This window comes from Chiloscyllium plagiosum, unplaced genomic scaffold (genome assembly GCF_037043375.1).
Source record: "Chiloscyllium plagiosum isolate Xiang-an unplaced genomic scaffold, Cpla_swu_hap1 HiC_scaffold_43, whole genome shotgun sequence".
Taxonomy (NCBI): domain Eukaryota; kingdom Metazoa; phylum Chordata; class Chondrichthyes; order Orectolobiformes; family Hemiscylliidae; genus Chiloscyllium; species Chiloscyllium plagiosum.
The window spans coordinates 27524312-27545233 of NW_028270181.1; the positions used below are offsets into that span (position 1 = coordinate 27524312).

General features: G+C 42.8%; 1 protein-coding gene across 1 annotated transcript in view; it reads right to left on the reverse strand.

Annotated features, from left to right (window-relative positions):
• Positions 1-10386: 10386 nt before the first annotated feature.
• The window catches only part of LOC122541758 (uncharacterized), a 35103-nt gene continuing 24567 nt past the window's right edge, over positions 10387-20922 (reverse strand). Inside the window, exon 6 of the mRNA XM_043678704.2 lies at positions 10387-11407. Coding sequence (XP_043534639.2) covers positions 11223-11407 — 185 coding nt within the window. The 3' untranslated portion in view covers positions 10387-11222. The remainder of the gene's footprint in view (positions 11408-20922) is intronic.

A 20922-nucleotide genomic window follows, 5' to 3' on the forward strand; every position in this document is an offset into this window, starting at 1 on the left:
GGAGGTTATGGAGAGGTCACTCCCTGCTGCACGGGCTGGTCTTACTGGATGGGGTACTGGAGAGAGGATGGGAATCCTTTCTCCTGCAGACCAACACCAGAGACCACACCATCGGATCAAGCCAACCGGGACATAAGGCTAGCAACTGTGCATGCTGGGAACCTGAAACAAAAACTGGAATTGCTGGAGAAACTCAGCAGCATCTGTGGAAAGAAGATAGACAGGCAGGAGGCTGGAAGGACACAGCAAGCCAGGCAGCATCAGGAAGTGGAGAAGTCAACATTTCTGGTGTATCCCTTCTTCAGGACTGGGGGGGTGGAGATAAGGGGAGCTACAGATAAAGGGGGTGGGGTGGGGGAGGATTTTGTGTGGGGCAAAAGACTGAGTGGTGAGGTGGGGATAGGTTGGCACAGGTAGCGGGTGTGAATGAATCCGGTTGGTGGCTGGAAGGAAGAGTTGGTCAGAGGAATGGAAGGGAGTGGGTGGGGCTGGGAAGGGAGTTGAGGGATGGCAAATTGGAGAACTCAATGTTGAGTCCTCCAGGCTGCCCAGGCGGAAGATGAGGTGTTGTTCCTCCAATTTGTAGTTTGGTTCATTGTGGCAGTGGAGGAGGCCAAGGATGGTCATGCCGGAAAGGGAATGGAAAAAGGAATTGAAATGGGCAGTGACTCCCTGACTGAGTCACCTACAGACTGACATTTCCATAGCTCCCTGACTGAGTCACCTACAGACTGACATTTCCACAGCCCCCTGACTGAGTTACCTACAGACTGATGTTTTCATGGCTCCCTGACTGAGTCACCTACAGACTGATGTCTCCATAGCCCCCTGACTGAGTTACCTACAGACTGACATTTCCATAACTCCCTGACTGCGTTACCTACAGACTGATGTTTTCATGGCTCCCTGACTGAGTTACCTACAGACTGACATTTCCACAGCCCCCTGACTGAGTCACCTACAGACTGACATTTCCACAGCCCCCTGACTGAGTCACCTACAGACTGACATTTCCATAGCCCCCTGACTGAGTTACCTACAGACTGACATTTCCACAGCCCTCTGACTGAGTTACCTACAGACTGACATTTCCACAGCCCCCTGACTGAGTTACCTACAGACTGACATTTCCATAACTCCCTGACTGAGTCACCTACAGACTGATGTCTCCATAACTCCCTGACTGAGTCACCTACAGACTGATGTCTCCATAGCCCCCTGACTGAGTCACCTACAGACTGACATTTCCACAGCCCCCTGACTGAGTCACCTACAGACTGACATTTCCACAGCCCCCTGACTGAGTTACCTACAGACTGACATTTCCATAACTCCCTGACTGAGTCACCTACAGACTGATGTCTCCATAGCCCCCTGACTGAGTTACCTACAGACTGACGTCTCCATAGCTCCCTGACTGAGTTACCTACAGACTGACATTTCCACAGCCCCCTGACTGAGTTACCTACAGACTGACATTTCCATAGCCCCCTGACTGAGTTACCTACAGACTGACATTTCCATAACTCCCTGACTGCGTTACCTACAGACTGATGTTTTCATGGCTCCCTGACTGCGTTACCTGCAGACTGATGTTTCCATAGCCCCCTGACCTAGGTACCTACAGACTGATGTTTCCATAGCCCCCTGACTGAGGTAGCTACAGACTGACATTTCCATAGCTCCCTTATTGAGTTACCTACAGACTAACATTTCCATAGCTCCCTGACTGAGTTACCTACAGACTGACATTTCCATAGCTCCCTGACTAAGTTATCTACAGACTGACGTTTCCATAGCCCCCTGACTGAGTTACCTACAAACTAGCGTTTCCATAGCCCCCTGACTGAGGTAGCTACAGACTGACATTTCCACAGCCCCCTGACTGAGGTAGCTACAGACTGACATTTCCATAGCCCCCTGACTGAGTTACCTACAGACTGACATTTCCACAGCCCCCTGACTGAGGTAGCTACAGACTGACGTTTCCATAGCCCTTTGAGATACCTACAGACTGACGATTCCATTACCCCCTGACTGAGTTACCTACAAACTAATGTTTCCATAGCCCTGACTGATGTACCTACAGATTGATGTTTCCATAACCCCCCTGACTGAGGTACCTTCAGACTGATGTTTCCATTGCCCCCTGACTATGTTACCTACAGACTGATGTTTCCATAGCTCCCTGACTGAGTTACCTACAAACTAATGTTTCCATAGCTCCCTGACTGAGGTACCTACAGACTGACGATTCCATAACCCCCTGACTGAGTTACCTACAGACTGATGTTTCCATAGCTCCCTGACTGAGGTACCTACAGACTGACGATTCCATAACCCCCTGACTGAGTTACCTACAGACTGATGTTTCCATAGCTCCCTGACTGAGGTACCCGCAGACTGATGTTTTCATAGCTCCCTGACTGAGTTACCTACAGACTGATGTTTCCATAGCTCCCTGACTGAGGTACCCGCAGACTGATGTTTTCATAGCCCCCTGACTGAGTTACCTACAGACTGATATCTCCACAGTCTCCTGATTGAGTTACCTTCAGACTGGTGTTTCCATGGCCCTGACTGAATTGCCTCCAGCGATGTGTTTACGTTTTCATGGTGGAGCTGAGAGGATGGAACTGACCATGCCTGTTTGGAGATGATACAGTGAACAGGCTTGTCATTGGTTTACCGGTTGCTATAGAGAGGTAAATGGGGGTTGCTTTTGGTTCTGGCACTCAACTCCTCTGTGTTGTCATGTCTGGGGAACTTCCAGCTCCAAACGAGTCTGGAGCCCGCTAGTGTGAATTAAAAAAGGGAGAAGAATTTGCTCTCGGTGCCTGGGTGCCCCTGGTGAATGTTCGATGGCCTGTGAGAGTCTCCTTTTCAAATCCACTGGAGGAATCGAAGAATTCAATGACCCCTGAATTTCGTGGAAGACTCAGACCAGGCTTGAAATGTTAACCATGTTTTCCCTCTCTACAGATCTGATGTGTTTCTCTGCCTCATCACGTAGAATGGTATTTTTACCAATCTCTTGATTTCTATGAATGTGATCGGCCCAGCTGCTGAGTGTATACAGCAGCACACTGACCACATCCCTCTCCGGCTCTGGAACAAATCCCAGATGATCCAGGATCAACTGAATCAGTGACTCCAGCTTCTTCAGTGCCTCATATTCCCAATGCAAACATGTTTGCATTGAATCACAATGGTATCCAGGAGCTGCCACATGCTGCAGCCTTGACACATCACCTTCCTTACTATCCTTAATGCACTTCAATTATTTCAGGATATTATTGTGATGTCTAGAGTCTTGAATGAAGGTAAGACATTCTTTTACTCTGCCATTCAATAAAATTGTGTCTGATTTGATTACTCAGTGTTCCCATTTACCCTGATAAGCATTCACCTCCTTGATCATCAAGTATTGATTTATCTCTGCCTTGATACTATGCAAGGCCTCTGATTCCATTGTCTTTTTGAGGAGCAGGGGTCCAGTGGGAACCTACAAGAAAACAAAGTGCTCCTTGTCATGCATACGTGACCCTCTATTTTGTAACAGTGCCTATTAGTTGTGAGACAGCATCCTCTACTTAATAGTCATAATAACTGCAATGTTTGGATCTATTTGTACTGAAATTTGGGATGTCTGCTTCTGGCATCAATTCTAGTAGTTGTACTTTGAATCAATTTAATCCTTTTGAAACAGAATGCAATTCTGATTCAGATGGTTTTGCTTTATTTAGAGACACTAAAGTCTGAGTGAAAAGATCCATTTATATTTCAATCTAACTCCAGAGCTTCTGGGCCATTGCAATGCTCCAATGAAAGTACCTTGTATGACTCTTGATCAGTTCTCCAAGCTTTGGATACAACACACATTTGATGATGTGTACTTAAAATATGAAGGTGCTGTAGTTCAGTAATTAAAGCACATTAAAACTGCAAGTGTAGAGGGTTAAGGAAATGTTTGAAGCTGAGATAAGGATGTGAGGTGACTAGGTAGAGGTGCACAAGATGATGAGAGGCATAGATAGAGTGAATAGTCAGAGACCTTTTTCCAGGGCAGATATGGTTATCACGAGGGTGCCATAATTTTGGGGTGGCGCAGTGGCTCAGTGGCTCAGTGGTTAGCACTGCTGCCTCACACCACCAGGGATCCGAGTTTGATTCCTGCCTCGGGCAACTGCCTGTGTGGATTTTGCACATTCTCCCTGTGTCTGTGGGGTTTCCTCCAGGTGCTCCGGTTCCCTTCCACAGTCCAAAGATGTGCAGGTTAGGTGAATTGACCACGCTAAATTGTCCAATGTTAGGTGCATTAGTCAGGCGTAAATGTAGGATAGGGGAATGGGTCTGGGTGGATTACTCTTCGGAGGGTCGGTCTGGGCCGAAGGGCCTGTTTCCATATTGTAGGGAATCTAACAATTTTAAGGTGATTGGTAGAAGGTTTAAGGGAGATGTCAGAGGCAGGTTCTTCACATAGAGAATGGTGGGTGCGTGGTATAGTCAGATACATTAGGGACATTTAAGCGACTCCTGGAAAGACATATGGAAGACAGTAGTATAATGAAGGGTGTTTAGGTTTGTCTGATCTTAGAGTGGGATAAAGCATTGGCACAACATCGAGAGCTGAAGGGCCAGCATTATGCTGTATGTTCAATGTTCTAAATATTAATTCTGCTTCTGATTCAAGAGAAACTTTAAAAGCGGATAGGCTTCAAATCAAAACCATCGCTGTTTGCTGAAGAATGCTCACCTAATATCCTTTTAGTTTAGTGTGGGTATTTGAGTTTCAAGCTGGATTTAATTTGATTTAAATTTGTATGGCTTGTTTCCTTGCTCAGGATTTTACTATTAAAGGAATGTGACAAGGAAGCGTTTAAATTACAATGTTATATAAATGTCTTTGCTTGCTTAAAGGTTTTCATTTAATGCTGATAAGAGACATATAATCATTAATCCAAAGGGATTCTACAAATGCGTTAAAGGCTAAAGAGTAACTAGGCAGAGAAAAGAGCCTTTTAAACATCAACAGATGTGTGAAACTACAGGAGATGGGTTAGATACTAAACAGGTATGTTGCATCAGTATTTATTGGGCGGCACAATGGCACAGAGGTTAGCACTGCTGCCTCACAAGAGGCCTGGGTTCAATTCCCGCCTCAGGTGACTGACTGTGTGGAGTTTGCACATTCTCCTAGTGTCTGTGTGGGTTTCCTCCGGGTGCTCCGGTTTCCTCCCACAGTCCAAAAATGTGCAGGTTAGTGAATTGGCCATGCTAAATTCCCCGTAGTGTTAGGTGAAGGGGTAAATGTAGGGGAATGGGTCTGGGTGGGTTGCTCTTCGGAGGGTCGGTGTGGACTTGTTGGGCCGAAGGGCCTGTTTCCACACTGTAAGTAATCTAATCTAATCTTATTCTGGAGAAAGATCTGGAAGTTAGGGAACTTGGGGAAATAAATAGTGATGTCCTGAAAAGTGTCCAGATTACAGGAGGAGGTGCTAGATGTCTTAAAATGCATAAAGGTGGATAAGTCCCCAGGAGCTGATCAAGTTTATCCCACTACTTTGTGGGAAGCTAGGGAAACAATTGCTGAGTCCCTCACTGAGATACTTGTATAAACGATAACTATGGAGGGGGGCAGAAGACTGGCGATTGGCTAATGTGGTACCATTATTTAAAAAAGGTGGTAAGGAAAAGCCAGAGAACTGTAGATCAATGTACCTGACCTCAGTGGTGGATAACTTGTTGGCGGGGATTCTGAGGGACAGAATGTACATGTATTTGAAAAGGCAAGGACTGATTAGGGATTGTCAACATGGCTTTGTGCGTGGGAAACCATGTCTCACAAACTTGTTTGAGCTTTTTGAAGAAGTGACAAAGAAAATTGATGCAGGCAGAGCTGTAGACGTTGTCTATTTGGACTTCAGAAAAGTGTTTGACAAAGTACCACATGGTAGACTGGTTAGCAAAGTTATGGAATCTAGGGGGAGCTAGCCAATTGGATACAAAATAGGCTTGAAAGTAAGAGACGGAAGGTGATGGTGGAGGATTGTTTTGGGATTGGAGGCCTGTGACTATTGGTGCTGGGTCCACCACTTTCCGTCATTTATGTAAATGATTTGAATGTGAGAAAACGAGGTGTGGTTAATAAGTTTGTAGGTGACACCAACATTGGAGGCGTAGTGGACAGTGAAGAAGCTGACCTCACAATACAAGGGCACCTTTATCAGGTGGAGGAGTGTCAGCTCGAGTTTAATTTATGTTGGTAAGGTAAATCAAGGCAGGTCTTGATTGGGCCCAGGGGAATGTTGGTGATCAAAAAGTGTTCAGAAATAATTTACAAGAATGTAGCTGGGACTGGTGGGTTTGAGTTATAGAGAGAGGCTGAATAGGCTGGGACTTTTTTCCCTGGAATATCAGAGGCTGATGGGTGATCTTATAGAGGTATATAAAATCATAAAGGGCATGGGTAGGATGAATATCCAAGGTCTTTTTCCCCAGGGTAGGGGAGTCCAAAACTAGAGGGCAAAGGTTTAAGGTGAGAGGGGAAGGATTTAAAATGGATATGAGGGGTAACATTTTCATGCAGAGGGTAGTGCGTGTATGAAACTCCAGAGGAAGTGGTGGAGGCTGGTACAATTACAGCATTTAAAGGGCATCTGGATGGGTATATGAATAGGAAGGTTTAGAGGGATATGGGTCAAGTGCTGGCAAATGGGACTAGATTAGGTTAGGATAACTGGTCGGTACGGATGGATTGGGCCAAAGGGTCTGATTCAGTGCTATACATTTATGATTCTATGACTCACAGTTTTGCGCAGCTATCAAGGCGTTCCTGCAATGATTAGTTTCTCCTGTTATTACTTTACTGTTTTCTCGAGCGTTCTCTGCAGGCTCGATAGCTTTTCACTTTATTGACTTTGTCAGCACTGCTCTGGGTTGACTGTTTGCAAACAGCTCCCACCATGAATGAATATTAAAACCAGGTGCTGGATGCCTTTCACAGAGAAGAACTGGAAATCATACTCGTGCAAACTAACGAAGCCTTCTTATTCACTGATACCATTAACAGAAACTCAGTCCTGCAGGACTACATTAGAAACGTCTTCCATCAGCTCCCAGGTTCCATGTGATCTGATATGATTTAGAATCTCTGGTGATGCCCTCTAACTCTTAACATAACAGCTGTTAACCCTTTATACTCCAGGGCTTTCGATTGAGAGAGCTAAAATAGCCCAATGAAACTGTCATCTTAGACAGTCAACTTCAGAACTAAAACACACCACAGACAAACATTTTGACACTTGTTTCAAGTTGCTTCTTTTCTTTAATAACCCTTTCTAGTTTGGATGTGAGGTTCCCTTTGACACTTTTTGTGGCACTCTTGGGTCTCGATTGTTACATAATGAAAGAGATCTTCGCAAGTCCTATTACTGGAATTTATACCAACCTGATCTTTAAAACCAGCAGTAGAGACCCTGTTTACACAAGCCAACGATTCCATTTTCACCCTCAGAAAAATAATAGCAGCAAAACAAGCTTGCTTGATTTGACAAAGTGACAGAATTTCTGCTGACCAGGAGAACGGAGATTATACCTGCTGTCCCTCTGTCCTCTCTCATATAATGCCACCACCTGGATGATTACGGATATTGACAACCATTGCCTCAACAATATGTTGGCAACATTGCCATGTTTCAGTCCCCAACGCCCTGTCCATCTGATGGATTGTATCAATCTTAATGGGTATACAGCCGATGGAGTGTAACAGTAGAAGATGGATTGTAGAATGTCTACTCAAATCAGCATGTTTTTTTAATCTGGTACTCAAAAGAATGAGGGAGATTGTCACCTTTAATTAAAATCCATCAATTGATACCGATTGGTTTTGCTTTATCCTGTTGATTTTGCAGTTTGCAGGGAGAGTTCTTGGTTGGGCTATAGGCCAAGAGCAAACCAAACTCAACAGGGAACATTATCCATTTGTGGGTCTTGCATGAAATTGTCAGTCTGGAATTTCCCAGTGTGGTTCAACTTGTAGTTACGTGTTTTCACTGTAATGCTAAGGATCAGGCAAATTATATCCTACTTCCCTTTCAATTTGGAATTCTACTGTTTACACTCGAGCACCAAGGTATTCAAGACATATAATTAGTTTCAGAATATGAAATCGGAGATACATGGCTAGCCAATCTCCTCCTAAACCTTAATAGATAGCAACCTCACCTTGAACCAACTCACCAATAATTTTCATTGAGCAATACATGATTGACTTCAATGGTTAGAAATTTACAGCAGAACAGCATTGAGTAACACTCTGAAGGGAGGTTGGTCTAAGCAGTGAGGCAATAATGATGACAGATGCCTTTAAAAATATGTCAAACAAGATAAAGCTGGCAAGGCTGCTATGGTTGATATAGCTCTGACCTCTTTGTGATTGTGTGTCATCAGGTTGGGCCTGTTGATAGATGTATCCAAAGTCTTGTCAGCAAACATCCCGTGGTGATTGGAATCATGGCTGGAGGAATCTCATGGTCAAGGAGACCCACCTGGTTCCTGTCACAACCACCCACAAATTGAAGGAGGTGGTGTCATGGCAATATGAATAATTTAGCAGGCCCAGGCTAAGTTTCTACCAATGTGGGTTCAAATCCCATTGTGGAATCTGATGGAGCGTAATTGCAATTAATGAAATCAAGAATCAAAAGCTGGTGCTGGTGATGGCTACAGTACCTTCAAAGGAGTCAATCAGCCATTGCCTGACTGCATCAATTTCCATTAAAGTAAGAATTCAGGGTGACGATGGTTCAAAGAAGCAGGCTCCTGTGTTACCTAGAAGCTTCACTCAGTGATCTTACTGGGAATCAGCAATGGAGGACCCTAGTGATGCTCAGAAATACTCTCCAGATCAGGAATAGAGGAGTTTGCAAGAACCCTGTGCAATTTTATCTCTGTTTTAACCTGCTTTGAGCAGGAAGTACCACTTCCCCAAAATATCCAGAAGGAAGCTTGTGAATCCCTTAACTCACCATTCCTCCTCCATCACCATCAGCTTCATGTGAAGACAAGACTTAGTAGTACGTGTACTCAGTTCCCCCTCTCATTCACAACAACTCTACTTTCTCACACTTGGGAGGTCTGCTCTATTGCTCATGGGTAACCCCGGAATTGGAAGTTAATCTCAGTGACGGTGACCATGAAATCATCACAAATTATTGTCAAAGCCATCTGTTTCAGTTATGCCATTTAGGGAAGGAAACCTGCCATCTGTACCCAGTCTGGCCTACATACGATTCCAGATCCATAAACTGCTATCTGAAATGACCTAACACCCATCAATTCGAGACCAAACAGAGATGGGCCTACTGAATTAACAAAAAAAATTGGCACAGTGTCATCTTTGTCAAAATCAGGTAGTGATGAGGGTGTTAATGAGCAATAATTCTTAATAATAATATCTATAGAAACTCATCGTATCTCTTTTTATACTTTGAGCTAGCTTTCTCTGTATTCTAACCCTTCTGATAAAGCTTTTTCTCACTGTGTTTTTTCTATTAACATAGAACATTGAATAGAAAAGAATAGAATAGAATCCCTACAGTGTGGAAACAGGCCATTTGGCCCAACGAGTCCAGATTATCGAACATATTCTGTTCGGCTTTCTGACCTGCCCCTGATTTCGCACAATGACGTATTTGTTTCTTTAGGAGCTAATAAGGACTGCAGATGCTGGAGAGTCAGAGTCAATAAAGTATGGCGCTTGGAAAACACAGTCCTGATGAAGAGTCCTGCCCAAAACATCGACTCTCCTGCTCCTCGGATGCTATCAGACCAGCTAAAGTGGGAGTTGGCAACATCAGCTTTGAGAAGCTCAAATTGTAAATAAAATCAATAAAAGATGTTGCCAGGGTTGGAGGATTTAGGCTACAGGGATACCCTGAATAGGCTGGAGCATTGGAGACTGAGGGGTGACCTCAGTATTATAATACAATTAAAACATTTAAAAGGCATCTGGATGGGTACATGAATAGGAAGCGTTCGGAGGGATAAGGGCCAAATGCTGGCAAATGGGACTAGACTAGGTTAGGATATCTGGTCATCATGGATGAGTCGGACTGAAGGGTCTGTTTCCGTGCTGTATATCTCTATGACTCTAAATATATTGAACTCATCAGTTTTAAATATGTATACGTCTCTGGCAACTATTTCCAGGCAAACTGTTGTCCTTCCTGGTGCATAAACCCTGAGCAGTTTTCAGCTCCTGGGATTATTTTGTGACCAAACTTAACATTAACTTAGAAAAAGAAGACTTTCATTTACATAGCACCTTAGATGACCACTAGTGATATCTCTGTACAGCTAATGAAGTACAAAGAAACAGAAACAGACCAGCCTATGCTGTTTTTATTTCATTGATATACTTTGTAATTACATAATACAGCTGACATTTGGCAGCAATATATGACAGGAAGTTTGGTACTTTAATAGCAGATGAAATTTGGTGCATTAGGAGAAAGTGTGTTGTTGCAAAAATGAGGAAGTATGGTATAGAAGGAAGAATATGTGAGGAAGATTCACTTTGTCATAGAGCGGGAAGCTTGGTGCTGTGATATCGGAGGACGTTCAGAGCTACAATATCACAGAGGCAAAAAAAACTCATTAAAAATACTGGGAAGAAAAAAGATTGCGAGAGTCCAGTTTGTGACATATACCAGGTTTTTGCAGCTTTTTTCCTTTCTGGGATAGGAAGGAACTTGTTGCTAGAATATGGGAAGAAGATCAATATAACAGTATAGGACGAATTCTGAAATTTATAGTTCTAAGGAAGGGTCACTTGACCTGAAAAGTTAACTCTGATTTCTCTCCACAGGTGCTGCCAGACCTGCTGAGCTTTTCCAGCAATTTCTGTCTTTGTCCTGGATGAATTCTTGCGTTGTGATGTAGGATGAATCTTGGGGCTGTAATATATGGGGACGTTGAGTATTGCAATATAAGAGGGTGTTCTGTACTGTAATATAAGAGGAAGCTCACATAATAACATGAGAAGCTCAGTGGTGTAATGTAGGAGAATACTTTGTGTTGCAATACGGAAGGAAACTGAATGTACTAATATTGGAGGGAGTTTAGGATTAGCATTCAGCAATACTTTCACAATCAAACTCCAGTAAGTGGAGATGCAAAAATCCTTTGACTTTTGCTCTGTTGTATGTGGAGTGTGTGGATTAAGAAAGTAGGTCCCCACACAACAGGCACTTAGTTTTACTGTTGACTTTGTCTACGCCCTGCTGTCTGAGTTCTTCCTTAAAGTCTGAAATCAACCTTTTCTCCTCAGTGTAGTTGTACCATGCATCTTGACACGTCCTGGGAAAGTAGGCAGATGCTACGCCACTCACTCTTATGGAACTCTCTGGGAAAAGAACATAGAGAGAGTGAGGAGGTTCATTCATACAGGGCTTTGTGGGCTCTTTGTTTCACTGGCTGCGTCTCCACAGAGAGTTAGTGGAAGATTGTCCCCAGGTAGACTGTTACATAGAGCGATGGTTTCTGAAAGGATTGGACAATGCATTAAGCTCTTTCCAATTTGAGGATGCCATGAGGACTTGGATGAGGAGATGCTCAAACAACTCACAATCTCGGGGAATGTAAGTCGGTACTGTAGATCTCCCGTTCGTCTTAGTAACGATATTTATATTATTAATCTAATTAGTCCCTGATTCTGTCATGCAGGAAATGATGTCATGTTTAAGATGAGGTCCTCTTCTCATTAAGAATAACTTGGTTGCAGCAAACAACTGCAGGTATTCCAAAACAAACATAATATCTGTGGTGAAGATTGAAATTTGATTTAGTGGTTCCATGCAACCAAGTGACAGTGAAAGTTGTGGTAGCCCAAGGAGCAGTTGAGTCATAGAGATGTACAGCGTGGAAACAGAGCCTTCGGTCCAACCTGTCCATGCCGACCAGATATCCCAACCCAATCTAATCCCACCTGCCAGCACCCAGCCCATATCCCTCTAAACCCTTCCTATTCATATACCCATTCAAATGCCTTTTAAATGTTGCAGCTGTACCAGCCTCCACCACTTCTTCTGGCAGTTCATTCCATACACGTACCACCCTCTGCGTGAAAACACTGCCCCTTAGTTCCCCTTTTAAATCTTTTCCTTCTCACCGTAAACCTGTGCCCTCTACTTCTGGACTCTCCTACTCTGGGGAAAAGAGCTTGGCTATTCACCCTATCCATGCCCCTCATGTACTGGACTCGTACAGCATTATGGTTTTAAGATCCAGTCCAACAGCTGCAACAGATGAACAATAAAGCAGTTGAAGAGTTATATTATGTACAGAGAAAATATCCCAAAGGGGAAACAGCATTTTGTGGTAAAACCTTTCATTTAAGACAGAAAAGGAAGATCAGAAGAAAGCATGAGTGAGAAGCAGGTCACCCCTGGATTTGCCAGAATCTGTCGGAGCAATCCCTATAAGATGTTCATTCAGGGCGTGAATGGACATTGGAGCTCCATAAGTAAAGCTAGAAATCCTATGGAGCAAAACTCAACTTGAAATTATTGGAATGGAGTGGATGGGAAGGCTGGAAGGAGTACTTGCAGCACACAATGAGTGTGCAATCATAGTGATTAGATTACTTACAGTGTGGAAACAGGCCCTTTGGCCCAACAAGTCCACATCGACCCTCCGAAGAGCAACCCACCCAGTCCCATTCCCCTACATTTACCTCTTCACCTAATACTACAGGCAATTTAGCATGGCCAATTCACCTATCCTGCATGTTTCTGGACTGTGGGAGGAAACCCACGCAGACACAGGGAGAATGTGCAAACCTCACACAGACAGTTGCCTAAGGCAGGAATTGAACCTGCGTCTCTAGCACTGTGAGGCAGCAGTGCAAACCCACTGTGCCACCATGAGTGAATATCACATTGAATGGCTAGAGTAATGACATCAAGGGCCATAGAAGTAATTTCAACAAGGGTCACAGGAGTGAGAACATTGTGAAGCCAGAATTAAGATGTCAAAGGGACATTCAAAAACCTGAAGAAGGCAAAATATAAAAAAAGAACATAATGAGAGGTCTACTGAGGCTGCAATAAGAGCAAGAGGCATCAGGCATTGTTTGGGAAAAAACATTCTTTCCTGGGCCATGATTGGTTGGAAATCATGGATAGCTGTGCTACAAGAAAATGGAAAAATTTGCCTGCGAAATCAGGAAACCCCCACTCAGCAGTACAGAGATGCAGCCTTGCTAAATGACAGTTTAAATGTATTTAGGAGAAGAGAAACAAAACAGCCTTACTGTAATGAAGAAGTCAGAATCTCGTTGGGAGAAAGAATAAAACAGCATTGAGGTACGCTGAATTGAAAAACTTTAAATAAGAAAAAAATGTGTATTACATTAGAAAGACATGACAGGACAAATAATATGATCTGGCAGATTTAATTTCCGAGACCTCCCAAGTAGAACACAAGTTTTGACACCTTGGCAAAAAACAATTCCTAAGATACAGATTTGCTTTCAAGCTAAACACTAAATGACAAGCTGAACAAGCTAATCATAATGCATTCAGTTGAATCTGCAACTGATGGCTTTATAATTTGTCAAAATGTGAAAATATGTACAAATATTTTTGATGAAAATCTACACGATTTTAAAATTCCTTTAATTTGAAAACAAACTAAATTCTTGACAGAATAAGATTTAACAGAAGAGTGCAGTATCTGTAGAAATCCATTGATATATTAAATAATGATCTCTGCAGATTAGTATCTGCAAAGACTGTGGCATTTTGGAATTCAGAACTCATAAGTGACAGAATTGTTGTTGGAATTACCGAAGAGATTTTTAAATCAGGTTTATACAGTCTAAAGAAGGTTTGGTTTTGAAGTAAGCCATGCATTATGTGATAGAAGAATGGACCAGGAAGGAGAACAACAACGCTATCATAAAACTGCAAAAGAATCCATTCAGTTTATGAAGTATAAAAACCCTAAAAACACGTCTGATAACACAAAAAGTGGACCAGGCAACAGTTAGTGAGTGTCAGTGAGAATGCTTTGGAAGGACGATTTTGGTTGGAAAAACAACAAAATGGACTGTTATCTAAATGGTGAAAAATTGCAGCATGCTGCTGTGCAGAGGGACCTGGGTGACCTCGTGCATGAATCACAAAGTGTTGGTTTGCAGGTGCAGCAGGTCATTAGGAAGGCAAACAGAATATTATCCTTCATTGCCAGAGAGATGGAGTTTAAAAACAGGGAGGTCATGTTGCAGCTGTACAGAGTGTGTATAGTATACACCTGTGTATAGTTTTGGTCTCCTTACTTAAGAAAGGATTTACTGGCACTAGAGGGGGTGCAGAGGAGGTTCACTGGATCGACTTTGAAATTGAGAGGGTTGGCTTATGAGGAGAGATTGAGTCGAGTGAGACTTTACTCATTGGAATTTAGAAGAATGAGGGGGGATCTTATAGATATGTATAAATTAAGAAGGAAATAGATTTGTTAGAAGCAGGGAGGTTGTTTTCAATGGCAGGTAAAACTAGAACAAACGGGCATAACCTTAAAATAAGGGGTGGAGGAGGGGAGGGGGGTAGATTTTACTGAATGGAAGGGTTGTGAATCTGTGGGATTCCCTGCCCAGTGAAGCAGTTGAGGCTACTTCATGAAATGTTTTTTAAAGCAAAGGTAGACAGACTTTTGAACAATTAAGGGTTATAGTGAGCGGGTGGGTAAGTGAAGTTGCATGCACAAACAGACTAGTCGTGAATGGTGCAGCAGGCTTAATGGGCCAGGTGGCTGACCCCTGCTCCTGGTTCTTATGCCTTATCACAACGTTTCGCAAACTGCACCCAAATTATTACAAACAGGAACCTGTCGCAGGATGGGGAGAAACTCAACATGGATGTAATCTCTTCACCTGAAAGTACCATTGAGAAACCAGGATTTCACCGCCCACACTATTCAGCCGTCCACACCACAGGCTAGCTACTCCTACAGGCTCCATCATATCCACAATCCACCTGCACTTCTCCTCTCTCAACCCAAAGTCTCTAAGCAACTATATTTATGGCCTAGTTATTTTTGAGAAGTTTATGGCACTGCAATTAATGGCTGTTAGTTTCCTCAAGGTCCTCTTCTTCTCCAATAACTCTTAAAGAGAAATCAGTCTGTAATGCCATCATAATACCAGTCTGTAATACCTCGGTAATACCAATTTGTAATACCATGGTAATACCAATCCATAATACCGTGGTAATACTAGTTTGTAATACTGTGGTAATACCAGTCTGTAATACCATGGCTATATCAGTCTGTAATATCATGGTAATGCCAGTCTGTAATACCATGGTAATACCAGTCTGCAATACCATGGTAATACCAGTCTGCAATACCATGGTAATACCAGCCTGTAATTCTGTGGTAATACTTGTCTGTAATACCGTGGTAATACCAATCTGAATACCATGGTTATACCGGTCTGTAATACTGTGGTAATACCAGTCTGTAATACTGAGCTAATACCATGGCGATATAAGTCTGTAATGCCGTGATAATAGCATGGTAATATCATGGTAATACCAGTCTGTAACACAGTGGTAATACCATGGTAATACCAGTCTGTAATACCGTGGTAATAACTGTCTGTAGTACCGTGGTAATACCAGTCTGTAATACCATGGTAATATCCATCTATAATGCCATCGTAATACCAGTCTGTAATACCATGGTAATACCCGTCTGTAATACAATAGTAATACCAGTCTGTAACACCGTGGTAATAACGGGTTAGGGGGAGTTGACTAGACAACATTTAAAAATATCACAGCATACAATGAAACAGGAAGCAGTCAGGAAATCAAAAACTCACAGTATTGGTAATGGAGAAACAGTGTTAGTGTTACTTCCAGTGATAGGTGAACCTTTAAAAGCAAGTTTTAGTGGACCTTATCAAGTTGAAAGGAAATTGAGTGAGGTGAACTATTTGAAAAGGACTCTAGACAGAAAGAAATCTCACAAAGTGTGTCATCTGAATATACTGCAAAGGTATTTTGACAGGGAAGGAAAGCAAAAAGAGAATGTGCCACTTGTTACAACACAGACTGAAGAACCAAGTTCAGAGGATATTGAATTGGACATTCCTCAAATGAAATTGGACAATGAGGATGTTGTCATTGGGATAAACTATTGAGTTACCTTCCAGAGGGAAATTGAAATGATCTGAAAGAGTTATTGCTACTGCATGGGGAGATATGTGGAAATAAGCTGGGAGGTACTAATCTAATTATGCATGATGTAGATATAGGAAATGCTGTTCCAATTAAGCAACAGTCATATAGACTTAACTCTCCAAAGTTGGCACAGGTTCAAAAGGAGGTTGAACGTATGCTCCATGATGACATAATTGAAATGAGTTGCAGTGACTGGAGCTCACCCATAATATTGGTGCCAAAACCGGATGGTACCTAATTGTTATATGGTTCATTCTCATAAAGTCAACACAGTTACAAAGTCTGATTCATATCCAATTCCACATTTGGAATCTGGGACAAACTGCGTATATTTCTAAGTTGGACTTACTCAGGGGATACTAGCAGGTACCTTTATCCAAAAGACCAAAGACACCGGCCACTACAGCGGACAGCTGAAACTGACAACTGGAAGCGGTAGGGACAGGCCACTATAAATGCCGGAGGAAACACCACAGAAGCGCTTCACAGGAGGCTCCCAAGCACTGAGGATGTCACCTAGACAGGGGACGAAACGTTTGCAACAAAAACTTCCAGCTCGGCGAACAGAACCACAGCAACGAGCACCCGAGCTACAAATCTTCTCACAATCTTTGAAGACCAAAGACAATTTTGGCTTTTGTTATCCTGAATGGACTGTATCAATTTAAAGTCATGCCATTTGGTATGAAACATGTGGCAGCCACACTTCAAAGAATAATCAGTGAAGTCGTTTCCGTATGACCAAGTTGTGTGGTTTACATTAATGACCTGGTGATTTTTAGTCACACGTGGAAGGAAATTTATCAGAATTATTCGATTGGCTATGGAAGGCAGGCTCGGTGATAAACCTGGCAAAGCCCAACTCACCTTCTTGGGCCATGCTATTGGACATGGACAGATGGCCCCACGGAATGCTAAAACAAAGGTAAATGGGGAGTTTCCCATAGCATTGATGAAGCGAGCAGTACTATGATTCCTGGAATTGAATGGATTTTATTGGAAATTCATACCCAATTTTAGCAGTGTGGCTGCTCCACTCACTGATTTACTAAAGAAAAACAGGAGGTTTCAGTGGACAGTTGACTGTCAGAAGGCATTTGATAGCCTGAAAGCTGTGTTAACCACTGCCCCAGTATTAGCCACATCTAATTATGCAAAGCCATTCAAGTTGGCTATTGATGCAAATGATGTGGGTGTTGGTGCTGTGCTCTTGCATAAAGATGACGAGAAGATAAAAAAGACCTATCAGGTATTTCTCCATGAAGTTTAACATTCATCAGCAGAAATATTTGACAAATGAGAAGGAGACTTTGAAATTAGTGTTGGCATTACAACATTTCAACATTTATCTTGCCAGTAATGTGTCTGAGACAATTGGGTATATAAAACTGTATTCTTACCATAACCCATTGAAATTTTTGGAGAAATTAAAGGACATAAATTCTAGACTGTTTAGATGGACCTTATTATTAGTCATTCAATCTGGAAATTGTATATGTGGCAGGGCAGGATTGCCGACGTATTGTTGAGAAACAGAGGCATTCGATGGCGGGAGTAAAACAGACTCAAATAGAATGCAGTAGCGCATGTTTACATGGTTATAGTTAATGTAATATATACGTATTGTAGTGTACTAACAGTGTAAGACTAAGGGGTTTTAAAATGAAGCCATCTTTGTACATTGATTATTCATTTCCTTTTAAGAGGGAAGGCATGACGATGCTGTCTCTTTAAGAAGGTTATGTTGTCCCTGGGGTTTTGTTAAATAGAGATCGTAAAGGCAGAGGTGCCGATTTGTCTGGAAATGGTCACTATGAACAATGGCAGGGGAGTAGCCAGTTCTCCCAGTTCAGGTTTTTTTCTCCACACCTCTACACACATCATCTATTGCATCCGCTGCACCCGATGTGGCCTCCTCTATATTGGGGAGGCAGGCCGCCTACTTGCGGAACGTTTCAGAGAACACCTCTGGGACACCCGGACCAACCAACCCAACCACCCCGTAGCCCAACACTTTAACTCCCCCTCCCACTCCATCAAGGACATGCAGGTCCTTGGACTCCTCCATCACCAGACCATGGCAACACGACGGTTGGAGGAAGAGCGCCTCATCTTCTGCCTGGGAACCCTCCAACCACAAGGGATGAACTCAGATTTCTCCAGTTTCCTCATTTCCCCTCCCCCCACCTTGTCTCAGTCAAATCCCTCGAACTCAGCACCGCCTTCCTAACCTGCAATCTTCTTCCTGACCTCTCCGCCCCCACCCCACTCCAGCCTATCACCCTCACCTTGACCTCCTTCCACCTATCGCATTTCCAAAGCCCCTCCCCCAAGTCCCTCCTACCTACCTTTTATCTTAGCCTGCTGGACACACTTTCCTCATTCCTGAAGAAGGGCTTATGCCCGAAACGTCGATTCTCCTGCTCCTTGGATGCTGCCTGACCTGCTGCGCTTTTCCAGCAACACATTTTCAGGTTTTTTTCTAGCTTGGTTTAGTTTTAGCAGGCAGTCAGAAACTGATGGGGATCTAGAGAGGCAGCTACAGTGAAAAGAGGCTCCATGCTTCAACAAATGTTTCTTGCCCGGTCTTTCTGAAATTTCACTTGCCTGTAAGAACCTATGTTTGAATTTACCTTTTGTCAAGGGGTGCATTATTGGGATGTTGCACAGATTGAAGAGCTCGTTCATTAGGTCGCAATGGGTTATCTGATAAATTAGGGGAGAAAGTGAGGTCTGCAGATGCTGGAGATCAGAGCTGGAAATGTGTTGCTGGAAAAGCGCAGCAGGTCAGGCAGCATCCAGGGAACAGGAGAATCGACGTTTCGGGCATAAGCCCTTCTTCAGGAATATCCTTAATTTATCCTATCTGATAAATTAAGTTATTCTAAATTCTGCTTTCTTTTGTACGTGTTTAATCTGTAGTGTTTGAATAAATTCTGTTTTATTTAAAGCCAAGTGATTTGACCAAATGCGTCACACCAGGATTATCCACTCTACATCTGCCTTTAAAATAAGACAAAGTTAGGGTCTGGGCAACCTTCTTAAGATGTTTTGAGGGGGTCTGGCCTGGTCCACACACAACAAAACACACACTCACACACCCACACATACAAACATTAATAAATTTGATTAGTAAGGTTGCAGATAACAATAAAATCGTGGACTGAGGAAGGTTATCAGAAATTGCAGCAGGACCTTTATTATAAAGTTGAAGGCGTGTACTGTACCTTTAAGACAGTGTGAATGCATTTTGCACTGAGAGTTTACAAGCACTAGTAGGCTCAGAGTGTACTGGAAAATTGAAAATATGTAACATTGTGAAATAGATACCTGAGTTGGTTGCTGTTTTGACAACTATTCAAATTTAACCAATCAGTTTAACTTATGCCCCAGGATACTAAAACCCAATTGAGTTTGAATTTATTGTTTTACAAACATCGAGCCAATGAGACAATCTGATGTTGGGGCTATAAAAAAGGCAAGCATTATGAAAATCAGACAGAGCAACTGCCATCAGGAGAACAACAGCCACCTGAAACACTCTCTATCAAAGGTACCTTTCCATATGAAACATATTTACAGTAAAAAGAAAGAAGATGACCCAGGGAGATCCTCAGCCGGAAGAAGACAGTCGCTGTATGGTTTTGAAATTAAGTTGATGTAATTTTAATAAGTGTTTTATTGGAACAGCATATTGTTATAGAGTTGGAGGCAGGTAATAAGCAGTTAAGAGAAAGGGGGGCTTAGAGTTGTGAATAGCTGTTGTTTAATGTTCACTTTTCGAGTTAAAGAATGCATTTACGTTATTTTCTTTAAATGGTGGAATTTGGCAAGTTATCTGTCACTCATATTGATTATGAGGTGAGGTGAACTTTTGATTTAATTAACAGAGTGGTTCACCACTGTGTCATAACACCTTGATCAGCAGGGGAAGTGGGCTAAGAAATGGCAAATGGAGCTTAACATAGATAAGTGTGAGGTCTTGCATTTTGGAAAGTCAAATCAAGGTAGGAATTTCATGGTGAATGGGAGGGCCTTAAGGAGTGTAGTGGAACAGAGGGACCTTGGAGTTCAGGTGCACGCTTCTCTGAAAATGGAGTCACAGGTAGACAGGGCAGTGAAGGCGGCTTTTGGCACAGTGGCCTTCATCAGTCAGGGCATTGAGTATAGAAGTTGGGATGTTATATTGCAGTTATGCAGGACATTGGTGAGGCTGCACTTGGAATATTATGTTCAGTTTGGTCACCTTGTTATAGGAAGGATGTTATTAAACTGGAAAGAATGCAGAAGAAATTTACAAAGCTGTTGCCTGGACTCAATGGTCTGAGTTAAAGGGAAAGGCTGGACAAGCTAGGATGTTTTTCTTTTGAGTGGAGGAGACTGAGGGGGGTATCTTTTAGAAGTATATGGCATCATGAGAGGCAAGGATAGGGTGAATGCACTCAGTCTTTTTCCCAGGTTTGGGAAATTGAGGGCTAGAGGGTGTCAGTTTAAGGTCAGAGGGGAACGAATAAAAAGGAACCTGAGGGGCAACTTTTCTACAGAGAGGGTGGTACGCATATGGAATGAGCTGCCAGTGGAAGTGGTTGCCGGGTACATTAACAAGATTTCAAAGGCATTTGGACAAATACATGGATAGGAAAGGTTCAGAAGGATATGGGCTAAGTGCAGCGGA